The 17,497-nt window shown below is 40.9% G+C and overlaps 1 protein-coding gene across 2 annotated transcripts in view; it reads right to left on the reverse strand.

Moving 5' to 3' along the window:
• Positions 1-3,429: 3,429 nt before the first annotated feature.
• The window catches only part of COLEC12 (collectin subfamily member 12), a 98,327-nt gene continuing 84,259 nt past the window's right edge, over positions 3,430-17,497 (reverse strand). For both annotated transcript variants that reach the window (XM_054059879.1, XM_054059880.1), the window contains 7 exons: positions 15,510-15,608; positions 12,152-13,198; positions 9,377-9,865; positions 8,800-8,936; positions 7,893-8,002; positions 6,047-6,192; positions 3,430-4,790 (listed from right to left, as the gene is read on the reverse strand). In XM_054059879.1, coding sequence (XP_053915854.1) covers positions 4,771-4,790; positions 6,047-6,192; positions 7,893-8,002; positions 8,800-8,936; positions 9,377-9,865; positions 12,152-13,198; positions 15,510-15,608 — 2,048 coding nt within the window. In that variant the 3' untranslated portion in view covers positions 3,430-4,770. The remainder of the gene's footprint in view (positions 4,791-6,046; positions 6,193-7,892; positions 8,003-8,799; positions 8,937-9,376; positions 9,866-12,151; positions 13,199-15,509; positions 15,609-17,497) is intronic.

Raw genomic sequence — 17,497 nt, forward strand, 5'->3', positions numbered from 1 at the left:
TGGAAAGAAAAAACAAACATATTTCACCCTAAGAAAGAAAACACATGAGAACTTAGAAAAAAATTTTTAGCCAAGTTTTTTTATTTTTTTTCTTTTCTCTTTTCACTAAACAGCACGGAAAAAGTGAGATGGAGATGGTGAACAAAATAGGCACTAGTTTTAGGAAGGCCTAGTTTCTGGGGAACAAGGGTTTTCTCCATAAGGCACTGTGTTTTCCCCATCTATAGATACCCAAACTACCTCTGAGTGAATGTGGCTGAGCACCAAGAGCCCTACAGCTGCCTCCTCCTCCCTGGGCGCTGGGAGGAGCAGGGTGTCCCAGCGCTGGGGAGTGCCAGGCATAGGCAGCTGTCCTGCTGCTGGTCCCTCACGAGTGTGAGCCCCAACACCGGCACATTGTAGCACAGAGTCTGCACTAGGGGCAGCTGGGCATTCATGGAGGAACAAACATCTCCAGGGCGCACACAGACATCCGCAGAAGTGAGAAGGGAAAAAGTAAAGCAAGTCTGGAGGCTGGGGTTGGAGATGTTTGGTTCCTTTTGGATGCTGCATCTGCGTGAGTTGCTGTGCTTTTAACCAAGGTAGCTGCACTGGGGAAAAGTAGTTTTGTTTTCTTACTCAGACACCTCTCTCCTACTCACTGCAGCGCAGTTTCCTCTGACATCCAGCGGCCACCCTCTAACCACCTCCTTGCCTTGCCAGTGATCAGAGACAAGATCCTGCTTCTTCCTAACAACACGGGAGTTACCAGAAACAGAAAATGAAAAATCAGCCATCTGAGAGACAGAGAGAATCAGCAAGATCAATTTAACTATTACAAACAGCTAATTTAAGCTAGACACAATAATGCCTAATCTAGGGACTGCTCCCACTCTACTTGAGTCAAGACATCCTTCACTTGGGGGCCCATCTTTGTGTGCTTCTGCAAGGACAGTGAAATGCAGGAGGGAATTCTTGTACAACTCAGACCTTTAAAATCAAGGTTTTAGCACCTAGGTGCTGAAAGAACAATACACTAAAACTGCAATTAAGGGATAAAATAACTACCATCATGCTTAGAACTAGGACAGTGTAAGTGACAACAAAGGCTTTAATGAAAATAATTTTCATCAGTTTGATTTTTAATACCTACAAATTCTTCCGTTTCTACATCTCTCCCATCTCCACATCTCTCTTGGTTATACAAGCACACACAGAGTAAACAACATTCACTTCCTTGTCTCCACTTAGTGCTTCCTTTATTGGAACATTTGCAGGTATTTTTTATAGACATCAAAGGGGAGAAAGGTTTGAGATTTATCTGCTCTAATCAGCTGAAGATGTTTCCAAATAAATTAATGAAAGAAGTCAGAAATGACATTAAGAAATCCAGCACTGGATGTAAATCATGACTTTGCACCGTCTCTGTCTTCCCTCCCTTCCTGCAACAGTCCCGGTGCTTGCCAGGGTGTATAAACTGCATTTAGTTTGATGTAAAACAAGAAAAAGGATGATGGACATGTGTAGTCAGTATGCCAAGTTACCGTATTTGTATATGAGAAGGAAAGCCAAAACTGGAGCTGGGACAAAATGATTTCCTATCTCCTAAAACTTTCCATTCAAACTGTGTTATCACTCAAAACCATACAGAAAGCAGATTTAACGGGGATGTTTTCCAGACCCCGTGTGGCAGCTCTGACTTTCATGACAATTTCTTGGCCCTTTCTGGTGTGCTTCTTGCATCCCTGCCAATCTTTCTTTTCTCTGACAGGTTCCTGAGCTGTCTTAACACTCTCCCAGTCCTCCCAATGACTTCAGTCTTTGTTGCCATTTGACACCTCCATTTCCCTTCTGCAGCAATACTGGGTCAGAAGGATGGTTTGTCTCAGCCTCCCTGGCTGCTCAGGCCAGATTTTAAGGATGACTGAAGACGCCAGGCACGCAACTGCAGCATCCCTCCCCAGCCAGTTTTTTCCTAACAGCTACACTCAAACAGAGAGCTTGAGCCCAGGCATGTTTCGTTTCTCGTTTAAAGGTGAATAATTACAGTGATATTATAGGTAATTAAAACCCAGCATTGAAATTCACTTTGAAATGTGTATTGAATTCATAAACAAGTTGCATCCTCGAGCTGTCGTAGTTCAATGGTCATTCTCATGCTATAGCCACTCAACTGCCTGCAGTTTAGCATAGCTGCTATGCTAGTTTGCAACAAGCTAAGCAGCTATTGCTAATAAACAGCCATTCCTGTAACCGTGTGCAGGCGTAACTGTAGATACGGCTGTTGATCTCTCCTGCACAGAAAACCTCTTTAGAGGGAGTGGAGGACACTAGATGACTCTTGAATCTTCTCCATAGCCCATTGCTGCCATTGCTGAAGGAAAAGAGGGATGAAATCAGGGTGAGGAAACTATAGCTGGGGCTTATAGAGAGGTTTCTCATGAACTTCTTTTGTGAACCGAAGTCTATCACGTCAGCAAAAAGCAAGAAGACTTTCATTTAATGTGGCAGATGTTCAGAATGGGCTCACTTGACCAAAATAAGCCTACATTCAAAACAAAGGTAGCAGTGCTTCTAACTCAGTGTGGTTCTGCAAAGCATCACTTAGCAGTGTTTGTGAGGCTCTCTGGGTACACAAAGTAATAGTTTTGAACCTTGTTATCCAAAAATAGCACTTTGACATTATCTATACAGACATTGTGTAAATATACATGTAAACACTACAGTGTGTATTCATACACAACTCCTAAGTACAGCATGGCAGGATGTATAACAGAAACATGTTGTATTCAAAACCTGATGCAAAAGCCAAAAGGAAAGTCTCAGGAACTGCAGACTGAAGAAAAGCCCCACCTCCAAGATGGGGACAAATGATTTCTGCAGCTGTAATACACAGACCTCTCACTTTTAATTACGCAATTTTCATGTCTCGTCTGTCTCATATCTAATATGTAATACAGGACTGATTCCCAAATGTAACATTTTGTGTATTTTCTGTAAGCAAATTATAATTAAAATTAGAAGTTGTCCCCCCCAAATGAACACTGGAGGAAGTGCAGGATGTAGGAAAGCAATGGTCTTTAATTAGTTGGTCTTAGGAGCAGTGTTTGAAAATCTGAAGTACAAAATCTTGTCTCTTTCCAACAGAACTGGAGTATTTCAAGAAACTTATCTGCATTTAGCCAAGGTAAATGGCAGGTCAGGAGGCAATGGAAAAACAACTCTCCTTCCCAAGAAGCCAAACCGAGTTCCTTTGTTGTACAGCATGTGGCCATGCAGAGTATAAAGACTGAGATCCGACACAACGTTTTTGCTAATGAACTTGAACTAGTTGCTCTTTTTTTTTTTTAATTCCTAATAAGCCGCACTGCTGCCTAGACAACAGCTCGTGAGACTGGAGGAAACTGCCTGGGTGATGGTATGTTACTACCCACACTGTTCTGTTTTGCAGTGTATTTTATTTTCTGTTTTGTTTGGGAGAGAAGTACTAGTCCAGGAAAACAGACATCAATTTCCAAACCCCTTTGGATAAGTGGAAATTGATTAGAATTTTCAGACCATGGCATGTTTTTCTTACCAAATTTTGAAAAAGAAACATATTTCAGTATGGGGAGCCCCTTTATTTCTGTTTTCATAAAATCCTTCATTTAGGCTTGACTTGCAATGTGGGTAGCACCTGTTCGGGTAGAATCCCTCACAAGAAGGGAGAGGAATGAAAACACTTCAAAATAATTCTAAAAATTCTGAGATTTACTTCTGTGGCCTTTCTCATGAGGAGAAGGAGGGCAGGAAGACAGGGTGGCAGGAAAGCAGGCAGGATGGAAAGAAGAAAGGCAGGCAAGCAGGGCAGGCAAAATACGGCAGGCAGGAAAGAAGGCAGGCAGAAATGGCAGGCAGATAGGCTGGAAAGAAGGAAGGTGGGCAAGTAGGCAGGAAGGAAGAAGCTTTTATTAACATAGTACCCCAGTGGAACTCTGGCTGTGATCAGAGCTATAATGAGTATCTAGTCCTTAGTTAACTCAATTGTTACACATGCAGACTAGACTGCATATAGTACGGAAAACACTACCTAAAATCTGCTTTAAAAGTTATTTAACCAGAACAAATCATCTGGGAAAGTACAAGTATTTCTAACTGGAAAAATATTTCTCTATAGCTGAGCTAGGCCTGACAGCAAAACTTAATGAATTATTAGTACCTTTATTGTTTTCTTTGGCCCCTGTGCACTATATTTGTAAAAAAGTCAGTAAAAAACGAGAACAATTGTAAAAAGCAATATTTTGTACAAAAATACAAAGTTTTAAAAGCTCTTAAAAGTATATTCCATATTATTGATAAGAGTTGGACTATATATATATATTTATATAAAATCTATATATTTGTGTATCTGTATAATTTTCCTACATTTGGGATTTTAGCAAATGAAACGTACTGTTTACACAGTTGGTATGTTTTTCTATATGAGTGACCAATAGTCTTTCTCAGATTGACAGAATGTCTTTTCTCAGGAGACGAAAGTTGCTTACATATATGGTTACTGGTTGGGAAGAAAATATATAACAGAATTAGTCCAACTGTATATCCTGATGCTGTGGGTCGAAAGGCCTCAAATAATTACGGGATGCTGGAGAAGAGTTGCCACTGAATTCCTTTATGCTTTTAAACCAGTTTTCAGTGCTTGCTTTTGTTTTTTTCTCTCAGTTTTGGTAGGCAGTGTTGTTTGCTCCCAGGATTTTCTTCGTCTTTAAGTAAATTTCCATAATATGTAGGTATCTGTGAAGTCACAGTCTATTACGCTCCAAATATTTGCCCTACAGTAAGAAAGAAAAACAAAGAGAGAAAAAAAAAAAAGAATGTAAAAAGCCTGGCAAGATTAAATGTATTTCCAAAAAAGAAAACTGACAGAGATCAAGGTATGAAAAAGGTTTAAGTGGACTCATATTCCCATCCTCTAAGTCCCAGAGGATAAATATTTGTAAAGTATGAAGTTTTCCTGGAACAACAAATGCATGTAGGAAAACAAGGGCAAAGTACATTGTTACTTACACATGATCCTGTACTCTGGACACCCAAACAGAGTTCTACACTCACAAAGCTTATTCAACACTTTGTTTTGTCTTTTAGGGGAGCAATTTTTGTGGATAGGATGTAATTTTGGCTCTAGCTGACATTTCCATCTGCCTTCACTGAAATTCAGCCTACATGCTTGCAACTGGAGCAGCCACGCACCTTTGGCAAAGCAATGTTTAAACAGGTTGTATGGAAGAGATAAGGTTTTGGGCAGAGTTCCACCATGAACACAAATATCACCTAGCTCTGTGCAGACAGATCTAGGTTCTAAGCAGCCATGTGAACCACCTTCCCTCTGCCATTGCAGAAATGCCTATAGAACTTGAATGAGATGCCCCATGGCAATCACCTGGGTGACTGCTAAGTTGTGTTGGCCATTTATGAGTCCTCCACATCAACTGCAACAGATAAACTGCTTAGGGCCTGTGGACCCAGACTCTCAGCCCTATAGGACATGTCCTGACAGCAGTGGGAATTTTAAGACCTCTTTAGCAGTCACCAAGTGCCTCCTGTGCAACAAACTCTCAGAGTCCTTCTGGTTTTCAAAGGCTGGTTCTTCAGTCACGCTAAGGCCAGCTCCTCCCAGGTGTGGCCACTAAGCCTATAAAAACAGCTACCAGTGTTGCCAGGGTCTGGAGCACATGAGCTAAATCATGCTTGAAATTTTAGGTGTGTTTGAAGTCTACAGGAGATAGTCAAGATGCAGAGCATGCTATGCCTTTGACCAGCCTGAAGGCTGCTCTTTTCTTGTGGTGAAAGAGCACAAGATTTATTGCAATAAATACAGCGTCTGCATCGTGCAGAGTACTAAAGAAGGCCACATTTGGCTGGATCTGAGCAGAAGTGCACCAAGTGTGATTCTCCCTCTTCCTCAACAAGGCACTGCCATAGCACCTAGTCTTATGCCCGGATCTTTTCTCCTCTAGCTATCAAAAATTTATTTGAATTTGGCCTGCTAAGGGTAGGATGAAATAATCAAACCAATCATCTTGCTTACCTTTGTCCATGTCTTTTTCACAAATGAAATTGTTAACATCTTCACAGTGGAAGTCATTCCAGAGCCCAGCATAGATTAACCCAGCACAATCTTCCCCTGGCCCATGCCCATGGCTCCAGTTATCAGGTTGCCCGGTTTTCCAGTTCCTTTCAATCAAAAAGCAAGAGATATGATTGCACAACACAGCACACATGACTGTTTCTCACCACAAGAAATTAAAGAAAACATCACAAGATCTGTTTTGAAAGGGAAATACACGTTGAAACAAACAATACATGACTCTTGCTGAAAATGGAAAACAGATGTATTACAGAGAAGGGATTCGGCCTCAAGCTGCCAAAACTCAGAGACCTAAAATTAAACTGATGAACTTTATTTTAGTTTCTGAATGTACAGGCATATATAGTGGGAGTGCTCCATGCCCCATGTGTGTTACCCCAACCCTGCAAAACCTGTGCACTGCATTCCTGGCAGCAGATGGGACTGAGAAGAGCTGGCAGACTCACGAGTGCTACCCAGGATGGCAGCAATTAGTCATCGCTGAGTGCAAAGGTGCTCAACCCTCTGACTGCACTGAGGTGGGCCCCTTGGACTTGGACTTACCTGTTTTATGGACCCATATTTGGATCAGAAGTGAATTTTTCAACTTATATAGTATAGAAATAGAGTATAGAAATTATATATACACGTATCTTTTGAGATCATTAGCTTTGACGGTGAAACTTAACGCAGCATGCTAAAATTGCAGCAAGTGTTTCCTCATCCTGTTTTTGTTTAACAAGTGAGAAACACTTCCAACTTCGGGACTTATAAGCTTCATTTTCCTGAAGAAACAGGTTGTTGAAGGAAGCTTGTGATTACTGGCTGATATGTTCCATGCTCAGCTAAAAAACATGCCTGCCTGACACAGAGCATCTGACCAGGCACCTGGGAGGACACACGGCTTTCCATAAGTAATGAAATACTTTGAAAATCACAAACTGTCAGCTCTGAGGTTACAACAGGGCACCTAAAACCACAGTGTGGTGGAAACCTATTGAAAGCAGTGGCTGAAGTGGGAGCCAGTCACAGTGCTGCCATTAAGAGAAAGATAGTGGAAAACAGGGAGGGAGAAAAAGGGAAAAATATTATGGTTCATTTGAAACACATCTGACTTTTTCCATGTTTCTCATCAAAATGAACACTAATGAGATCACAGCTAATAATTTTGTAACATCTGACTAACTGTAGCCTGTTCTTCTGGAGCATAAACTCTTTAGTCCACTTCTCAGTATTAAAAATCTGGGTGGTTGCAATTTATTCTTTTTAGGGCAAATTAGGTGTAGCCCTAGGATTCCTGGAGAGCTGCCAATACAGTTCTCAGCTGGCCAAAGCTTAGACACCCTCGTTTCATGCATTTTTCTTATGTTTTTATGCTTTCCACTTGGATTTGGACTTTATCTAAAGGCTAGTCCCTTTTTATCAGAAGGAGCACTCTATTTTTAGCCAGTTGTAATACAAATAAGGAAAATTCAAACCAAGACAGCAAAACCGTCTGTGCTTCACATCTCAACTTTGTAATAAAAGTCAGAGCAAATGTTTTGGCAAGAAAGACTGCACTATGTAGTTCTGTGATTCTTTCATTCAACATTCAGTTTTCTTCCTGGCAAGAAAAGAAAGCCTTGTGCATGGAGAAGGGAGAGAGAAAAGACCAGTTCAACAGCATCTTCAGTAACCAATTATTTAATTGGCATCTACAGCCCTCTGGATCCATTGGATAACTTCTAGATGATGCTTTTAGAAGCGTTAGCAAGAGTGGTAGCATCTGCAGAAAATAAACACCATTGTTTTTTTTTTATTTACGTACGTGTAAGCTGGTAAGGATCCATCCAGCCATTTCCATTCATTTTCCTTCTCTGAATCTGTTAGTCCAATCCAGAAGCTGCCTTTCCCAGAAATCTGTCTTTTTATCCATTGCTGTGGAAGAAAGATCTTAGTCCATAACAAAAACACACAACTGCCTTGGAGCCAATAAGCTACTCTGGTTTCATAAGCATCTTTGTTATGAGAATAGGAAGGGCCAGAGAAATTTTTCGAAGTTGAAGATGTTTTGGGAGTTGGCCTTGTGTCCCCTTGCCTACACTAGAATCTGTCACAGTGTCTGCATGCGAGGTAGAGAGCTAGGCAGAAAATTAGGTTGACAAAGTCACAGCCAATGTCTTATAGATACAAACTGAAAAAACCATAAGAGTAACCGACGTCTCTCCTGTTATGTAGCCACCAAATAATTACATTGAACTGTAGTAAAAGTATAGCTAGATTTCTAGCTAGATTAAAAATACTTTTTTTTTGATCACAGTCGTTCTAGGCTACATGTATTAAATCACAAAATTTAAATTATATTCACTACTGCAAAGAATGCATTTTGGACAATATGCAAGGTAGAATGGACTCCCTCTTTAAAGGTTCAACACTCCTAGAATTTTCACCAGCCTTTCTGCTTGCTCTGTGCCCACCGCCTTCAAGGTCAGAACAAGCTCTGCTCACACTGCTCTTCTGCACATGGAGAAGCTGCTGAGAAGGCAGAGGGTTGATAAAACACTAACTGGAGTCAATCACTGTATCTGCTCCACCATACAAATTAATGACGCTCTCCGCTTCCCATTTGCCTGACGGTTAAATACACCATACAAATTAATGACGCTCTCCGCTTCCCATTTGCCTGACGGTTAAATAACTTCAAACTCTCTCCTTGAAAAAAAGGAAGTAATTACCTGCTCCTCTTTGTTGTTTATGATAACCAAGCGTGATGCCTTCTCTTCACAGAATAACTTTGCCCCTTCGAAAATTTCTCTTTCCATTGAAAAGTAGTAGCACTTTTCTGTATAGTTCTTCCAATGAGGAGAACAACCTATGATGTGAAATTTTTGTGTTAAACCAGTTACTGACAAGGGATCGGTGGTAACTTTCTGCATAGGACCAATAATAAGCAGGGAATCCCATTCTCATCTACAGCATGTTGACACCTAAAGTACTTACATACAATTTGGGAATTTACTTATTAGGATCCTAACTCTGTGAAATCGAGGGTGAACTGTGTGGTCAAGAGAATTATTTATTACTCATACTACTGCCGCCTTTTCTTTAGCGGTGAACATTAACTTAAATCTGTTTCAGGCCATTGGAAGTCCAACAGCTATGGCTTTACTTAACAAGACTTTTTGTGATAAATCCCACAGATATAGTCTAGGGCAGCAGAGATTATTTGAACCAGTAACTAAGTGGTGAGGACCCTCCTCTATATGTATTTGTATCTCAATAAAAGAAGCATGTGGTGTGTTGACAGCTTACCATTAGCCTCAGGCACTGACGTAGGTTCACTTTGCAGTGCCATTAGCATCCCTGGTCCTGGTGGCCCTGGTGGACCAGGTGGGCCCTTTGGACCAGGCAGCCCAGGGATCCCAGGTAGCCCAGGTAATCCTCGAGGTCCTGGTACCCCTGGCTCTCCCACAGTTCCTTGCAGACCTTGAAATCCTTGTGGGCCTTGTGGCCCAGGTGGACCGTCTTTGCCTTGTGGACCTGGTGGTCCTGGGTCTCCACTTGGTCCAGGCAGACCCGTCTTGCCTGGAGAACCTCTCTGACCTTTGGAGCCAGGTGATCCTCTTGAACCTTTCCCTCCTTTTTCTCCTGGTGGCCCAGCTGGCCCAGGTGGGCCCTTTTCACCTGCAGGTCCTGGTGGTCCTGGTTCTCCTTTTTCTCCTTTTTGTCCTTTTAAGCCAGAGGGGCCAAGAGGACCTTGAGGGCCTCTGTCACCTTTAGGTCCCCTTGGACCAGGAGGGCCTGAAACAATATAAGCATGTAAAGTGGGAATACGGACAGAAAACAAAAGAAAAAGCATGTGCAGGGTCTTTGTTTAATATATTTCAGACCAGCAACACTGGATATTCAGCACTGTGAAAACCAGGGTAACAGCTACTTCGAGCAGTGCTTGTAAAAGTACGTCTCCACTTCTCAGGTGTTACAGAATCATAGAATGATTTGGCTTGGAAAGAACCATAAATATCATCCAGTTCCCACCTCCCTGCCATGAGCAGGGACACCTCCCACCAGACCAGGCTGCTCAAGGCTCCATCCAGCCTGGCCTTGAACACTTCCAAGGATGGGGCATCCACAGCTTCCCTGGGCAACCCCTTCCAGTATCTCACCACCCTCATTGTGAAGATTTTTTTCCTTATGTCTAGTCTAAATCTTCCCCACTCCAATTCAAAGCCATTCCCCCTTGTCCTATCACTACATGCCCTTGTAAAAAGTCCCTCCACAGCTTTCCTTCAGGCCCCCTTAAGGTACTGGAAGGTTGCTATAAGGTCTCCCTGGAGCCGTCTCTTCTCCAGGATGAACAACAGAGATTCCAGAACTGGGCACAATACTCCATCTGGGGGTCTCATGAGAGCAGAGAGGGAGAATCACCTCCCTTGTCCTGCTGACTACGCTTCTTTTGATGCAGCCCAGGACATAGATGGCCTTTTGGGCTGTGAGCACACATTGCCGACTCCTGTTGAGCTTCTCATCAACCAGCATCTCCAAGACCTTCTCTGCAGGGCTGCTCTCAATCATGTTGTCCCCCATCCTCTATTGAAACTGCAGATTGCCTCAACTCAGATGTAGGACCTTGCATTTGGCCTTGTTGAACCTCACGAGGTTCATGTAGCCCCACTCCTCCAGTCTGTACAGGTCCCTCTGGATGACTTCCTATCCTTCCGATGTGACAACTGCATCACTCAGCCTGATGTCATCTGCAAACTTTCTGCATGTGCACTCAGTCTCGCTGTTCATATCATCAATGAAAATATTAAACAGCACTGGTCCCAGTATGGACCAGTGGAACACCACTTGTCACAGATACCAATGCTCTTTCCTGAGCCTCCATGAAATACGGGATACTGAAGAAAATAACCTGATGCACCTTGTCTTGTGAACTAGACAGTGACACCATGGGTCAGGTGATCAGCTGAGGCTCCAGTCCTTGCAAGACACACTTCATGATGTTGATGCATGTGGTCCTGCATGTTGATGCTCCTGTTCTCTCACTCTGCTATGCTTCCTTTTCCTTCTAGACCTGTCTCTCTACTCATGGACTACAGGAATCTCTCCTGCAATGACACTGTTTGCTGCTCTGTCCATAAAGGTTTGTCAAAAAGAGACAAAATGATGGATACTGAGCAACAAGTCAACTGTGGAAAGACCAGAAATACTAGTCAGTAACTGGCCAGCTATAACAGGGCAGTGAACAATACCCATGATAGGAAGTTGCAATATTGTGACAGCAATAAATAGCAAAATCATTTCGGAGTCTGACCATGGGTGAGCAAATGCCTTGCCAATACACCCCACTCCCACCGCTAATTTAAACTCCTCCACAGATAAATTCCTAAACTGGAATAATTTTGGCCTGGATGAAATGAGAAGGGTTAAGGTTACTGACATGTAATCTTGGGTCTAATTCAGCCTTAGTTTATTTGGAGCAATGGATTTATATTTGCGATTAGAGTTTTAGGGCTGACTGGTTCACATCAGGTTGGAAATATGAGTGTTCTTTTCATTTGGGATAATACTTGGCTGGAAGAAACCTCCTAAAATCGATGCTATTTATTTCTGGAGAAAATAAAATACCCCAAGATTAAAAACTAAGCAAAGTAGGATGTTTTCTGGCAGACTAACAGCTGGCTTAAAGTGAAATAGCAACTTGTTTTTCAGCAAGGGTGGACCTTTCTGGGAATAGGCCAATGTATATTTTTTAGCCATTTCCTCCTTAGCAGTGATTGATTTCTTGAGGTCCCACACCTTCACTAGCTTATTTTAGAAACCAAATCAAAAGCAGATCAAGTTAGTCAGTCACTCAGAATACATTTCGCTAAGTCAGAAGCTTCTTTCATAACATGTATGTAGACAAGGCATAGGAAAAATAGTAAGGAATATTCAAGCTACATGCACATTTCCGAAGTTTAGAATTAGATAATGGAAAACTCCATATCAGCATGCACCAACTAACTTCCACAGAACTAAAGAAATAATGCGAGCAGTAATTCAGCATAGACCATTATGGGCATCATTAGAGAAACTGCATACCTTGTAAGATAGTGAAGTTCTTGATGAGCTGGCCATGTTTGGAATCTACCAGCTTCATTTCTTCCATGATTACTGACAAATTGGCCACTTCAACATCTAACCTTGACCTCATCAAATCCTGTTGCACCTTGAGAGATGCAGAGTCTAAGCGAATATTGGCTAGTGTGCTGTTCATAAAAATAAGCTCATCTGAATGTTTACTCAAGGTGTCTGTACAAGTTGTCCTGACCTCATTGAGATTGCTAGTCAGTGTCCGTAGATGATGAGCAGTGTAGCTAATGTTGCTAATGATATTGACTATATCGGTTTCGAAAACCTGGAACCTCTCTTCTAGCTGGTTGAATTTGGCAGAAGTTCTGTTTTCATATTCTTTATGCTGTTCCTGGAGATCCTTTAGATTTTGTTCATTGGCTTGGGCAATTGTGGTGATATTCTCCATTTGCCCACTGAAGGAGCTGAGTTGATTGTTCATATCTTCAAGTGTATCATTGTTAGCTTTTGCCAATGCTGAGTTGTTGGCAGCCAAAGTCTGTAAGTTTTGTACTTTCTCCTTAAGCCAGTCAGTGTCCTTCCGAGCTTGAAGGACTACCTGCTGCAGATTTTGAAAGTCATTCTTGATTCTTAGAAGAGCCAAGCTTGTATCTTCCATTGACTTCTGCAGGACACTGATAAGATTTCTTTGCTGTATTTGTGTGAGGTTTAAGTTGTTCAGGTTCATGATGACCACATTATGAGAATGCACTTGGTTTTGCAAGTCTGTTTGAATATTACTTGTGTCTTGTTGAAGATTGTTGATATATCCAGTATACGCCTGAAGAGTCTTATTGACACTGATGATCATGAAAGAGTTACTATCTAAGGCACTTCTCATTTGGCTCTGTCTATCATCTAATAAACTTCCAGACTCTTGCAGCTTTTCCAGTGTATCTTTGTTTCTGGTAGTTTTCTCTGCAATGTCATGGAGCTGCTGGCGAAGAGCTAGAATGTCAGATCTGAAGCCAGACAGTTCAGTGTTAGTATTCATGGCTTTTTGTCCAGCTTGGTCATCTGTTGTACAGGAAAAAAAATTGAAAGGCTTTAGGATGAGTTTTTTAAAACACACGATAAAAAAGGAAAGTGTATTTTAATTGCACTCAGGTTGTCAAAATATTCTGTCAATAGAATTTCTATGCTATCTATTCCAGAAAAGAGAAATCAGTAAGGAAAGTTATGCCACTAGATAGAAAGAGATGAAGACCTTCTGTCTTAACGAGGACAAGATGGTGATTCTATTGTCATAGACAGGAAGAACTCTCATTAGAAACTGATATATATACACAGATAAGTAGTGCCTGTATTCTCAATGAAAACTGAACAGTAAGCAGAATTCAAAATATTAAAGAGGTATCGGTAACTTTATGTTTTGAGGTTACAACTGGCTATTACTGAAAGCTCAGAGGTAAATTATAGGTGTTTGTATTTTCTCCCTTTTTGTAGCAGGTGGAATATCTTAATTGTGATTTAGTACATATAGTTTCATTTTTAAAATCTTAGATTTAGTTTTAAAATAGTTCTAATACCTATTTTAAAACAATCTGGGTTAGAGATGAGCTTTGCCAGAAGACTACTCCAGATATGACAGGATACGATGTATTTCTGTTTTTCTTTCTAACATACTACTATTGCTTGCAATGACATTTATTTTGGTGTTATCATTTCCTCATGTTCTGAGTTTCAGGAAAGCAAAACCTTTAATCTTAGAGGAACATGTTTGCTCTTGCTTACACTGCCCTACACACTGCTTTTAGGAGCTTGCCTGAGTTTGATTAAGCTTTTTGAGGCTGCAGAGCTCATCAGCCAGGACATAGAAACTGAGGAAATAAGCAGTCAACACTCAATTCCAGGGAAAAATCCTTTTCTTGACCTCAATCACTTCCTTTTCCTACACATAGTCCATATATTTTTGTCCTCATCTAAGTGTAGCTATATTTATAAATTATGCAGTCTCAAGACCATAATTTCAGATAACTCCAAGAGAGGGCAGAATAGTTTTCATACACTACAGTGAACATAGCTGTCGATGGAGCTTTCTTCTGTGGTGTCTGAATGAATTGTGATGGTGAACATCAAATGGTGGTTTGTGAGATTTTAGTCTTAAATGTTTATGGAGTCTTTTGTGGCTAGACATCTTCCCAAGCACAGCTGCTCTCCCTGCCACTTGTCTTACTCCAGGTTCTCCTCAGGTCTGACTCTGTTTACCTCTTGGTTATAGCTCAAATTATATTGTATTCCTCACACAGCTTTGACAACTGCCAGGTCCACATACAGCTAATTCCTGAAGGCACGTCTTTCATTCACCACATGCTCTTATTGTTCTGACCCTACAGCAGTTCTCTTTCCTTTATGCCTCCCACACACAATGCCCCACAACTCTTCTTATTTCTGTATATGTATCAGTAAAAGTACTGTCACCCCATGTCTTTGAACTAAATGCAGTGTGCAAATACTTCAGAATCCAGCCATTTTTTGAGGGGAAAAAGTTGTAAAACTTTATGATTAAGCTGCAAGCAATTTTTTCCTAGAAATAAGTCTCAATATGTGGTTTATGAAATTAAACAAAATTTATTTCAAGAAGTATGTGCATGCATGTGTATATTATTATCTATATAAAATCTAATTATATAAACTATAAGTCTATGTATATATAAAATGACAATTAACAACTCTGCTTTCTTTCCAGACAAAGAAGAAAGGTAAAAATGTACACATAGTGAGCAGAATCCTTGTCCATGATCCTTTTCCATCTTCCTGCAAATTAAGAACTGTAATAGCACTTGGGAGACCTGAACTCATAACAACCTTGTGTCCTATATTCCCTGAGATGATTAAGAAATATTTTATGGAAGTAACCAACTTGCTTGATACATAAGAGTTTTGAACATTTCATTATTACTGCACCCCTTAAAATTACTTCTAGTTTTGAATCTTAATTGCTAAAACAGCATCAAGACGACGGGGTGACAGATTTTCATTTTATGTAGAATCGCTTGTGCTGTGTAACAGCTTCTGCTACATTTTATAGCTCTAGCTCAGAGAAAACTCTCTCCTGAGGACAACTTTTAAGTGTCTGTTTATTTTAGTATAAATGATTTCAGAGTGGCTTCAATGATAACTGTAAATATTGAAGCATGCTTAAAATGCTATCCTAATAATGCTGATCTTAACTATTCTAAAGTGTTTTCCAAAGTCTTGAGAAATTGGAATTGAGTGCTGTATCTTGTCATAGTCAGAGATTTTTCATATGAATTTTTTGCCGCTATCTCCCAGAAGAACACCCCAAAGCCATAATACAAAGGAGCTTTGCTTGTGTGTAGATTACCTAATTTTTTCAGATCGCTCTCCACCTCTGTGAGCTTTTCTGTATATCTTCTGTGGGATGTTTCCAGGCCACCTGTCACATTGTCCATTTTTTCTACAACTAGGGGGAAGAGAACAGTATGTTATGGAAAGAAGAAAACTAAAATTATGAACAAGTCTGGTAAACAATAAAGCAAACCAAAAAAACACTACTGTCATGCCGTCAAACACACCAAAAAAAACCCACCTTAAAATTGCCTTGCTTGCCACTATACTCTGCTCTTGCTTTGTGAAAGGCACTGGAACATGTTGCCCAGAGAAGTCATGGATGCCCCATCGCTGGAGGTGTTCAAGGCCAGATTGGAAGAGGTTTTGAGCAACCTGATCTAGTGGAGAGTGTCCCTTTCCATGGCAGGGAGGTTGGAACTAGATGATCTTTAAGGTTCCTTCCAACTCAACCCATTCTATGATTCTATGACTTCATGAGTCTATGAAATATTGGAAGGATTAGCTCCTATCTGCTAGTAGGACCCAGCATTCTTCCAGTTCTTCAGTCTAGCTACAGTCCTCAAACACTTCTTCACTTGTGAATAATCTCTCTCCTGAAGGAGGAAATCCCTCTGTGGATTATCCTCATGAATCAAGTCCTTTTCTTTTAACAATATTTTCATGCTCCAAGCACAGTGCTGTGTGGCATAGGCAGACTGATTGCTAAAGGCTCAGACCAATGAGAGGAGACTTCCTTCTATTTTGTTATGAGCCATTTCTCCTTAAAAAAGAATATTTTTTTATTCTGTGCCTTTTAATAATTAAAAATTGCCCCTTGGATAGCAAACTTTGGACTGAGATAACAGTTTGAAGATGCAATTCTAAATGTTTTGCGGATCCAATATAAACATCTTGATAATGATACAGATTGCTCAAAATGGTCTTGAAACCATTCTATCTCATTAAGACTGAAAGGATGGTCATTCAGAAAGTGCAAATTTATGGCTGATGTACTTTTTATTTTGTAATGTCTGAGTAATTTTCTTGTCACTGAGACAATCTGTTTATCTGATGAAAATGATACTGAAATGGTAAAAGCAGAACAATGAATAAAGTGCCTGGGGTGGCAAAAATGTGAAGTGCTTGGAAGGTAAGAGGCAGCCTTCAGCTTCCACACTGAACCTTGCCTAATAGGCTTTTGCATTCAAGCAACAAACAATGGCAGAAAATTCTTCTCATCACAAGATTATTTAGCCCTTTGGCTACACTGGGAGGAGAATGGATCTGAAACAACTCTAGGAGAGGCTTCAGGAATTATTGTGCCAGCACCCTCTTCCTCACGTCTCGAGATAGTGAAGCCAATTCTGCAAACCTCTGTGAGTTAAGGGGTACCACTAACTCTTTTTTGTCTGAGACAATCTGCCCCTAGGAAATAGTCTCATAGATGTTGTTGCTACATAAAGATTTGGATTTTTACTAGAAGCGTAAATCTAGGGCATCTTTTGCTGCTCATGAACAACCACAAGGATCCCACACCTTTAAAGTGTAGCCGATCAAGTGCTCCTTTATTAACTTTTGCCCTTGTTTTTCTGACTCTAGGTACCACAGTTACACAGCAGGCTTTTATTGCTTCTCCAAAATCAACAGAAGAAAAAGCAGACCAAGGTTATCTCTGGTACAACAAGTGCACCGAGGTTAATGGAGTTACAACTCAGAAAAAGTCTCAAGGTTTTCAGAAAGACCAGACACCCTCTGGTGAATTACACACCTGGTCCTTTCTGTACTGCTAACAAGCCACTAAAACAGAGACCTGCGTGTGCAAAGGCAGAGCTAGAATGTGGCTTTCTGCATTCGAGATGATGGCAGATTTTTTGCTAAACACCTTATCTAAGCTACAATAATGGCTTTGTTTTTTCAGGGGGACCATTACTCATCACCTTCTGCTTTAGAAAGCATCCCCTCCCACAACATAGCACATATTTTTCACTGTTCTGCTGCCCATTAAAGTTACTTGTCAAAACG

Source organism: Cuculus canorus, chromosome 2, assembly GCF_017976375.1.
Source record: "Cuculus canorus isolate bCucCan1 chromosome 2, bCucCan1.pri, whole genome shotgun sequence".
Lineage (NCBI taxonomy): Eukaryota > Metazoa > Chordata > Aves > Cuculiformes > Cuculidae > Cuculus > Cuculus canorus.